Source organism: Schistocerca nitens, chromosome 5, assembly GCF_023898315.1.
Source record: "Schistocerca nitens isolate TAMUIC-IGC-003100 chromosome 5, iqSchNite1.1, whole genome shotgun sequence".
NCBI classification, from domain to species: domain Eukaryota; kingdom Metazoa; phylum Arthropoda; class Insecta; order Orthoptera; family Acrididae; genus Schistocerca; species Schistocerca nitens.
Window position 1 is genome coordinate 205244285 of NC_064618.1, and position 11691 is coordinate 205255975.

Sequence of the window (11691 nt, forward strand, 5' to 3'; positions counted from 1 at the left end):
AAATAAGTAATGTTATGACGTCTGCATTAAATGACAGAATTGTGAGTTTCCATTCACTACAATGAAAAACTCCCAGCAGGAAAAGTTTAAAGCATCTTTAACACATTAACATATACATGAATATAAATACATGTAACAGACAAATAAATGAATCGCCATCGATGTAAACATGAACAACGTTATGAACATGAAAGATGTCATGTTTAATGAAACTGATATTATAGTCAATATATACAAAAATATAATCATACTATTTAATTTAAGCCTTGTATAAATATTCAACAAGTGCAGTCATCACGATAAAGACTACTGGAGAGATTCGAAACGTTAGGAAAGAATTCTTTCAATACCATCAGCAAAAGACTTTTGAGACATTTTTCCTGTTTCTTCAACATCAAGAGAACCATCTTTTGTCAGGGGTTTACTCTGTAAAGATAATAATTAAGTCTTTGTACACCATCTCCAAATAGGCAAAAACAACTCGAACAAATCGCGTCTATTGGGGAAGAAAGGAGAATGAAGGAATATGTAACGAAGAAATTTTACTACTGATAACAAATATACGGACCATCACATATAAGCACGTTAAAAAACTTAAAGATCTCTGCTTCAAATAGACTTTAAAGATAATGATTCTTGCATGGGTAACTCAAGTGCTGAGTCTGACAATGCTGCCATTTTAATTAAGGCAGATTTGTTATGGGAAATATTTTAGGACAAGGAGGCCCTAAAATGATGTAAAAACATAAAAATTTTACTAATTATAAATACTATTATTCAAGCAATAGTCCTGATTTAACAAAATCAAAGCCAAATGAAAGTGAGACATGCATTATATTAATTAAGCAACTATGATAGATGTTGAAAACACATGTTAAAACTATATGAATGAGAAATACGGTAACGAATTCATCTTCACAAGCGATGTTAGAAATATGGATGATCGTTAGCCATTCATAGAGATGAGGTAAATATTAGAATTATTACGATTAGGAAGCAAGATAACATACATTCTGAAGAACAACACCCCTGACATAATCATTCATAATTCAAAAGATATTCCTTAACTCTCTATTCATTATATTTTCAGCCATTTTAATTTTATTCGATAAAATTAACTTTTTCTCTTTTAAACTCAATCTTATTAAAAGAGCAGAAGAAGAACAACCAAAATAAAGAATCTAGCCTGAAAATGATAACAAATTTATTCTCAACATTTGAGGTTCTTTATCAGTCTTCCAAATATATTTTGGAATAGTGAAAGCAATGTCAAGGGGTTAAATAGTTGGATGAATAATCAGATTGTTTAGCATAATATTTTTTCATTACTGATGTGGAATTTTTGTTACAATAATACATTATATCAACAGTTAGCGGAAGGAATTCAGAAGTTCATACATTAGCTGTACCTTGTGAATAGTACAATAATGCATGAAAATTCTGAACATACGCATAAAGTTGGAAAAGTTCAATTTGCAACCGAAAAAGAAAAAAAAAATATGTAGACTGTCCGCCAACCTGGTGGGCCAGAAAGACTTCCACTGTGTATGACACAGTTTGCAACTGCTTCTTCATTAAGAGAGCCCCCTGAGCAAACATAAGTCAACTGAAAAAATATTACCTTATCTGATTCGGTATATAAATTTTTCCATAGTATCAGCCTGTAAATGAAAGAGGAAATGAATAACTGACATATAGTTCCTTGTTATAATCTGTATTTTTTAGTTCTGAAGTAATAATGTATAATGGCAAGCATGTCAGACAACAGACTGGTACGTCCAAGGTACATCAGAAAAGTTCAGTGTATGGTGTTAGAAAACAAAGGAAACAAGAGATAGAAAATTTCTCTTAACTGGCCTTGAAAGTAATCACAATTAGGTACTACACACGTTTGACATTGGGTGTAAAGCTGTTGGAAATTGTTTCGAAACGCTTCTTGTGGAAACCACTGGAAGAACTGTGGTCACATGGTATGTCTGCAACGCGTTAACCTTGCAGAGCTAATTTAAAGTTCAGAAAGAAAAAGAAGTCTGCTGGCGCCAAATCTAGAGAATAAGGGAAGTTTTGAAGGACAAGCGCTTTGTGTTGAGCGAGAAGAACTTGTAGCTGTTGCTGATATCCAACAAGGCCATTTCTTCGAGTAATTTCAGAAGAAGCGTTTGCTGTCGATTTCCAACAGCTTTGCAACCGACGTCACAAATGTGTTGTAGCTAATGGAGATTAGTTTTAAGGCCAATGGAGATATTTTGTTCGTAACTCTTGTTTCCTTTATTTTCTGAAACCAATCTCCAAACCTTTCCAAGGCCCTTTGTAATACATTTCGTATAGTATGTACTCACAGATCAACTTGGTTGGACTAATAGACCGACTGATGACTGTAATGTAACAAAACTCACTCTTGTGCTTATATTTCACAACATTTCGTCGATATTAATCCAAGCCGAAAAGGTGTAATTTCCTGAATACTAGTTATAATATTTAACGAAGTATGAATAGTCAATTGTCTTAAAATAATTCTAAAAATAAAATTTTAAGCAATCGCTCATTTCCTTCGTGTTAAACAAGTATTTATAAACGGGAAACAACTTCACTCACATATGAAAGAGTTTTATCGTCAAAACGACTGGAAACTTTTATTCATTTTTATATATTTGTTTAGAGCCTAAGATAGAGACATTGCTTAATATTCATATGTAATAACAGAAGAATTTACTGACAGTTCCTAGTTAACAAATTGGTTTGAGCCACAATATTAATTCCCATTTCTATCTAGTATACTTCATAAACTTACCTCGTAAGTTGATGTGAGCTGTAGCTCGAAGAAGACTGGGAGAAAGACGAAGTTGGTGACGATAGAGAACAGAATGACACTCAGGCAAATCCAAGTGTATACACTACCGTACAAGTAGATCTCTGAAGGTACACCCACCAGCGTGCTACCAGATACGTGACTGTTGAGAAAAGTGTGAGTGTATCAGGTAGATGTTGGCAACATACTATGTATAAAATCAAGAATCACTCCCTAAGGAGATCAAATCATTTATAATTCTTTATTCATTTAATCTATGGCTCCACTACTCATTTGTATTTACCATTCGTCCCCGATTGGTAGAGGATTCCTAACGTACGAGTGTTATATCTGATTTTGTGTTTTATAGCAGATAGTCTACAACAAGATTATGAAAACTAAAGTGGCAAATATTCTCAACTGAGATGTCGATGAACTGGCTCCTATTGGTAAATGTGTCATTCTTATTCACACAGTTCAATATGAGTACCTTGACGAGTAATCGAGAGAAGAACACCAAGGTCGCTGTGATGTATATATACACTCCTGGAAATGGAAAAAAGAACACATTGACACCGGTGTGTCAGACCCACCATACTTGCTCCGGACACTGCGAGAGGGCTGCACAAGCAATGATCACACGCACGGCACAGCGGGCACACCAGGAACCGCGGTGTTGGCCGTCGAATGGCGCTAGCTGCGCAGCATTTGTGCACCGCCGCCGTCAGTGTCAGCCAGTTTGCCGTGGCATACGGAGCTCCATCGCAGTCTTTAACACTGGTAGCATGCCGCGACAGCGTGGACGTGAACCGTATGTGCAGTTGACGGACTTTGAGCGAGGGCGTATAGTGGGCATGCGGGAGGCCGGGTGGACGTACCGCCGAATTGCTCAACACGTGAGCGTGAGGTCTCCACAGTACATCGATGTTGTCGCCAGTGGTCGGCGGAAGGTGCACGTGCCCGTCGACCTGGGACCGGACCGCAGCGACGCACGGATGCACGCCAAGACCGTAGGATCCTACGCTGTGCCGTAGGGGACCGCACCGCCACTTCCCAGCAAATTGGGGACACTGTTGCTCCTGGGGTATCGGCGAGGACCATTCGCAACCGTCTCCATGAAGCTGGGCTACGGTCCCGCACACCGTTAGGCCGTCTTCCGCTCACGCCCCAACATCGTGCAGCCCGCCTCCAGTGGTCTCGCGACAGGCGTGAATGGAGGGACGAATGGAGACGTGTCGTCTTCAGCGATGAGAGTCGCTTCTGCCTTGGTGCCAATGATGGTCGTATGCGTGTTTGGCGCCGTGCAGGTGAGCGCCACAATCAGGACTGCATACGACCGAGGCACACAGGGCCAACACCCGGCATCATGGTGTGGGGAGCGATCTCCTACACTGGCCGTACACCACTGGTGATCGTCGAGGGGACACTGAATAGTGCACGGTACATCCAAACCGTCATCGAACCCATCGTTCTACCATTCCTAGACCGGCAAGGGAACTTGCTGTTCCAACAGGACAATGCACGTCCGCATGTATCCCGTGCCACCCAACGTGGTCTAGAAGGTGTAAGTCAACTACCCTGGCCAGCAAGATCTCCGGATCTGTCCCCCATTGAGCATGTTTGGGACTGGATGAAGCGTCGTCTCACGCGGTCTGCACGTCCAGCACGAACGCTGGTCCAACTGAGGCGCCAGGTGGAAATGGCATGGCAAGCCGTTCCACAGGACTACATCCAGCATCTCTACGATCGTCTCCATGGGAGAATAGCAGCCTGCATTGCTGCGAAAGGTGGATATACACTGTACTAGTGCCGACATTGTGCATGCTCTGTTGCCTGTGTCTATGTGCCTGTGGTTCTGTCAGTGTGATCATGTGATGTATCTGACCCCAGGAATGTGTCAATAAAGTTTCCCCTTCCTGGGACAATGAATTCACGGTGTTCTTATTTCAATTTCCAGGAGTGTAGTAAGTATTGTGATAATGTCAACATTAAGCAGAATACATCCGTTTGAAATGAACATTATACCGCAAACTAGGCTCATTACAATTCGCAAATGATTACTGAATGCAGAGCTGTACGAGATAACTGACTACCTAGATTAACTACAAAATAGAGTACCGTTTCCTCAAGCGGAACTTTTGGAGGTAACAGTGTGTAGTCAAAGAAGAGATTACCTCTTTCAACGCGCTGAGCAAATGCGGGTAAGTCTGCCAGTATGCCGCCACCTGTGTTGGTAAAATGTCAGCTTGTCGATGAAACAGGCGTCGGACGAGAAACCGAAGCAGACAGCTTAAGGTCTAGAAGTGTCCACGTAAGTCTCAATGACTGCAAACCATTTATATTCTACCAGGTTCTGTATTACTGGTATTACTTGTCAGATGCATTCTTTTCGTACAAAGCAAGCCATTTCCGTCCGCCTTGATCAGTGATATTCTATACTTACTTCTCTATCTTTCCAGACAATAATCACATAACTTTGTTATTTTTAAATTCACATTATGGTAACATTAAATCAAAGGCTCTTATAATTAACAAGGTAGCTTTAGTACCAGGTAGCATCACAGACATCTTATTTCGATGATGATGTGGACTATGGGCAGCAATACGATTCCCAGAGTATACTAATTTGCTTCATCGGATTCAGACTGGGAATTCGATTTGACCTTTCCGCCACCGAGCTATTTTTTCTTTTGAAGACATCGTTCGCTAGATGAATCCGGTGTGAACGAGGACTGCAACCATGTAGGATACAATCATAATCAATTGTATCCCCGTACGGTGATATATGCATTACATTTCTATATTTACATACATGAACATCGTTCCGTGTGGAGAAACATAGAGGTCTTATGAGGCATTTGGAGATACACGAACTCCCGTCTTAAGGTAACCCTTTCATAATTGCTTCGTGTATGATAACTCTTCCTGGCATTTTGCAAAATAAGGTGACATCTGCTGCCATTTTGCTACAACGAAACTCTGTTCATATGTCATACAGGGGTAAACTTCCGTGTGATAAAAGTGATGAGAATATTATAAATTTAATCTCAGTTTGCCTATGTTTCTTGCTGAATAGATTTGATTTATGAAGTGGCGGTATCCTAAAAGACTTACTCGCCTTTGCTCAGCGCGTTGAAACAGATAATCTCTTCTTTGATTACATACATGTAAATGTTGGCTAGCTTGTGAAAAATCTCCCTTGTGAGACGAATGGTGATATCTTCATGACAGGTCTCGCTGATATCATATTTCAGGATGTCTGCAATAATGAAATATCGTTTTTCCCCGTGGTTTTCCACAATCAGATTCTGTCATAATTCTTCAGCGTCCATGAACGAAGCTTCTCATTACTGAACGTCTTATTACAAATCTTTTTGGAACAGACGCAGAAATGAATCCAGGTGAGACAATCTAGCGAGATCTTCACCACCACTCAAAATCATTTGGTAGACTTCAGAAATGATGTAAATCCTACGAATCTCTTCATCCCAGTATTCGCCATGGTGTGGTACAATAGCTGCACTGATCACTTTTTGTGTATGGTGATATATAACGAGTTCATTATTTGGATTCTGTTATCATATAACTTACGGCTCTTATTCGCAGTTGTCCTCAAAATCATGTATGAAGGGACTGCATTCAATACTAGCAGCACTTGAAAATCCGACGAGCGGTTCTAGGCGCTTCAGTCCGGAACCGCGTTGCTGCTGTGGTCGCAGGTTCGAATCCTACATCGGGCATGGATGTTTGTGATGTCATTAGGTTAGTTAGGTTTAAGTAGTTCTAAGTTCTACGGAACTGATGACATCAGATATTAAGTCGCATAGTGCTTAAAGCCATTTGAACCATTTTTTTGAATCCAATGGAACATTCTCATCGGGTGTTGTAGGGACGCGTGCTGATGAGAGATTACCACGGATAGAACCTTGAATGACTGTAGGCGCTCAAGATACTGCTCCGAGAGCAGCTTTCTGTCTATACGGTTATGTGTTTGCGATCCTCAAATCTTATGGAACGTGCTATCATCGTAAAATATTCCTATCCTATCTGGTCGCATGAATTTCGAAATACGTAAGGAAATTAACGCACTTTTGTAGAATAAGTGTTTTGCAACAAAATACTTTCATTGTAGTGTGAAAATAAAACTTTTTCTCTAATTTAATTCTTTTATTAAAGTATATGGTGAGTCACCTAACGTTACCGCTGGATACATTTCGTAAACCACATCAAATACTGACGAACGATTCCACAGACCGAACGTGAGGAGAGGGGCTAGTGTAATTGTTTAATACAAAACATACAAAAATGCAGGGAAGTATGTTTTTTAACACAAACCTACGTTTTTTTAAAATAGAACCACGTTGGTTTTGTTAGCGCACCTGAACATATAAACAAATACGTAATCAGTGCCGTTTGTTGCATTGTAAAATGTTAATTACATCCGGAGATTACGTAACCTAAAGTTGACGCTTGAAACATTGTCCTCACTTCATTGCAGGGGCCCAAACAGCTGCAACATACATCACGTTTCTAAAGAATGATCTGCGAACGTTGCTCGAAAATGTCCCACTGGAAACGCGTCGACGTATGTGGTATCAGCATGATGGTGCACCTGCACATTCCGCAATTAACACTAGGCTCACCCTTGACAGGATGTTCGACAGGGGTTTCATAGGACGTGGAGCACCCATAAATTGGGCAGCCCGTTCTCCTGATCTTACACCTCTGGACTTCTTTCTGTGGGTACGTTAAAGGAGAATGTGTACCGTGATGTGCCTACAATCCCAGAGGATATGAAACAACGTATTGTGGCAGCCTGCGGCGACATTACACCAGATGTACTGCGGCGTGTACGACATTCATTACGCCAGAGATTGAAATTGTGTGCAGCAAATGATGGCCACCACATTGAACATCTATTGGTCTGACAAGTCGGGACACACTCTATTCCACTCCGTAATTGAAAACGGAAACCACGTGTGTACGTGTACCTCGCCCCTCATGGTAATGTACAAGTGCGTCAGTGAGAAAGACCAATAAAAAGGTGTTAGCATGTGGACGTAACGTGCTCTTCCAATGTCTTCTGTACCTAAGGACCATGACCGTTCCCTTTGGATCCCTACGTAATTCGGTGCTCTCCGATACACACGATCGAACAGCGGAGGAGTGGTACTCAAGCGTCAACTTTAGGTTACAATATCTCCGGATATAATTAACATTTTACAATGCAACAAACGGCACTGATTACATATTTGTTTATATGTTCAGATGTGCTAACAAAACTAACGGGGTTCCATTTAAAAAACGTAGGTTTGTGTTAAAAAACATACTTCCGTGCATTTTTTTATGGCTTGTAGTAACCAATTACACTAACCCCTCTCCTCGCGTTCGATCTGTGGTTTACGAAATATATGCAGCGGTAATGTTAGGTAACTCACCCTATATATATATATATATATATATATATATATATATATATATATATATATATATATATATATATATATGGTAGTCAGAAAATGTCTGAAACGCTTGTCGTGATGTACGGCAGATTGTACTGAGACATAAATGTTAAGAAAAAAAATGCGATACGTTGCGCTGTTTCCGAGTTATTTGGCATTGAAGTTAGCCAATAACGTCGTTGCGAGCGCGAATTCAAGTTTCTGCTAACCAAACAAAGCACTCGTTAGGTAACACCGCCCCTGGCAGGCCGCTTGAATGTGAGCGCGCGACGCCCCTATTGGCTACATTCAGTGCTTAATAACTCGGAAACGGTGCAACGTATCGTATTTTTTGTTAACATTTATGTCAATGTGCAACCTGCCCTGTAACACCCCTACGAGCGTTTCAGACATTTTCCGACCACCCTATATATATATATATATATATATTGCTCAATTTGTGACACTCCTGTAGAGGCAGAGGGAGGTTCGCTGGCACAATTTCTGCACGACAGACTGACGACACACCAGATGTGACGGAGATAACGGAGAGGGTGCATCATAACATGATGGACGGGTACAACGCATACATCGACTTAAGTGGTCGCCATACTGAGCAGCTGATGAAGTGCATGAGTAACCATTGCTGCACTCGTTTTTGTTTTTTCGTTTTTCTTCTTCTTCTTTTTTTCAATAATGTCAGGAATCTTTTCAGGTTTACTACAGACAAAAGTGCTGATAAGTTCTTTAATTATTCTCCTTGCAGTTACTAAATAATTAAATTCATAAAGCAGAAATGAGTATGTTAAAAACCTAATCTGAAATGGTTGTAGAGCTGAAACAGTATATTCCCAGCCGTTGGTTCCTATTCGATATATTGTGTGCTCAGTGACCTCAACATATCTTCGAAGTATGTAACTGGAAGTACCGAACATCCTGCATCATTACTACCAAGCAATTCTCAAGCAGTGTACTAATTTACGCTAACATGTGAGTAATGTCTTGCAGAGTGGATGGCTCACCTCGATATTTGCGAGATGGCGACGGGGAGCACCCTCATAGTCTTGCCGCCGTGCAGGTAGTCCACCTTGGCAGTGTTCTTGGCGCGGCCGCAGATGCCGAAGTAGAGGCCTATGGCCAAGGAGAGAGCGGGCATTAGCGCGAACGCCACGTAGTCCACCCAGCCGAACAGCACCTGTCTCCCCACCACACCTGCTGCCGCAGCTGTTACGTTGGCCGCCATGTTGATCCCACCAGTCGTGACGGCCGTGTGTGTTCCTGAAGGCTGCTATCACCAAGGGCCCCTGAAATATCATGTCACTCTTACTAGCAACACAGTCAAATTTCCTCATTAGGCAGTTTCTTCCCCTTTCCATCTTTTAAAGCATCAAATGAAGAAACAAGACCTTGGGATTCTACTCCTACACTATACACTGCAAACCACTGCGATGTGCATGGTAGACGATTGTTCCCTTTTTATCAATTTGAGGGATTATTTCCATCCCAATCGCGTATGGAACGCGACAGAAATGCCTGCTTAAATGTCTCTGTACCCGCTGTAACTAGTGTCATATTGTCTTCGCGTCGCCTATGGCAGAATGTCACTTGCTCTAACAGAAGCATAAATTGGAACATTAAGAAGAGGGCAACAGATAGATTCCATATTCCTAGATTTCTCAAAATCATTTGACGCGTTGCCTCATTGTAGACTGTTGACAAAGGTGCGAGCATATAGAATAGATTCACAGATATGTGATTGGATCGAAAACTTGTTAAGTAGCAGAACCTAGTGTCTTCTTCTCGTCAGTAACAAGGGTATCGTCAGGAGTGCCCCCAGGACAATGTGATAGGACCGCTGTTGTTCTGCCGCGCGAAGAGTGGCCGCGTGGTTCGAGGCGCCATGTCACGGATTTCGCGGCCCCTCCCGCCGGAGATACGAGTCCTCCCTCGGACATGGATGTTTGTGTATGTGTGTGTTGTTCTTAGCATTAGTTTAAGTTAGTTTAAGTAGTGTGTAAGTCTAGGAATCGATGACCTCATCAATTTGGTCCCTTAGGAATTCACACACATTTGACCATTTTGAGTTGTTGTTCTCTATATACATAAATGACTTGGCTTATAGAGTGGGCTGTGATCTACGGTTGTTTGCCGATGGCGCTTTCGTGTACAGTAAGGTATTGAAGTTGAGTGATTGTAGGAAGACATAAGAAGAGTTAGACTAAATTTCCCTTCCCCCATGAACCATGGACCTTGCCGTTGGTGGGGAGGCTTGCGTGCCTCAGCGATACAGATGGCCGTACCGTAGGTGCAACCACAACGGAGGGTTATCTGTTGAGAGGCCAGACAAACATGTGGTTCCTGAAGAGGGGCAGCAGCCTTTTCAGTAGTTGCAGGGGCAACAGTCTGGATGATTAACTGATCTGGCCTTGTAACATTAACCAAAACGGCCTTGCTGTGCTGGTACTGCGAACGGCTGAAAGCAAGGGGAAACTACAGCCGTAATTTTTCCCGAGGACATGCAGCTTTACTGTATGATTAAATGATGATGGCGTCCTCTTGGGTAAAACATTCCGGAGGTAAAATAGTCCCCCATTCGGATCTCCGGGCGGGGACTAACAAGAGGACGTCGTTATCAGGAGAAAGAAAACTGGAATTCTACGGATCGGAGCGTGGAATGTCAGATCCCTTAATCGGGCAGGTAGGTTAGAAAATTTAAAAAGGGAAATGGATAGGTTAAAGTTAGATAGAGTGCGAATTAGTGAAGTTCGGTGGCAGGAGGAACAAGACTTTTGGTCAGGTGATTACAGGGTTATAAATACAAAATCAAATAGGGGTAATGCAGGAGTAGGTTTAATAATGAATAAAAAAATAGGAGTGCGGGTTAGCTACTACAAACAGCATAGTGAACGCATTATTGTGGCCAAGATAGACACAAAGCCCATGCCTACTACAGTAGTACAAGTTTATATGCCAACTAGCTCTGCAGATGATGAAGAAATAGATAAAATGTATGACGAGATAAAAGAAATTATTCAGGTAGTGAAGGGAGACGAAAATTTAATAGTCATGGGTGACTGGAATTCGTCAGTAGGAAAAGGGAGAGAAGGGAACATAGTAGGTGAATATGGATTAGGGGGAAGAAATGAAAGAGGAAGCCGCCTTGTAGAATTTTGCACAGAGCGTAACTTAATCATAGCTAACACTTGGTTCAAGAATCATAAAAGAAGGTTGTATACCTGGAAGAATCCTGGAGATACTAAAAGGTATCAGATAGATTATATAATGGTAAGACAGAGATTTAGGAACCAGGTTTTAAATTGTAAGACATTTCCAGGCGCAGATGTGGATTCTGACCACAATCTATTGGTTATGAACTGCAGATTGAAACTGAAGAAACTGCAAAAAGGTGGGAATTTAAGGAGATGGGACCTGGATAAACTGAAAGAACCAGAGGTTGTAGAG

At 41.4% G+C, this 11691-nt stretch overlaps 1 protein-coding gene across 1 annotated transcript in view; it reads right to left on the minus strand.

Annotated features, from left to right (window-relative positions):
- LOC126260856 (sodium-coupled monocarboxylate transporter 1-like) overlaps positions 1 to 9481 on the minus strand; it is a 92468-nt gene extending 82987 nt beyond the window's left edge. The window contains exons 1-2 of the mRNA XM_049958269.1: positions 9252 to 9481; positions 2792 to 2951 (exon numbers count right to left, since the gene is read on the minus strand). Coding sequence (XP_049814226.1) covers positions 2792 to 2951; positions 9252 to 9472 — 381 coding nt within the window. The 5' untranslated portion in view covers positions 9473 to 9481. The remainder of the gene's footprint in view (positions 1 to 2791; positions 2952 to 9251) is intronic.
- Positions 9482 to 11691: the final 2210 nt, after the last annotated feature.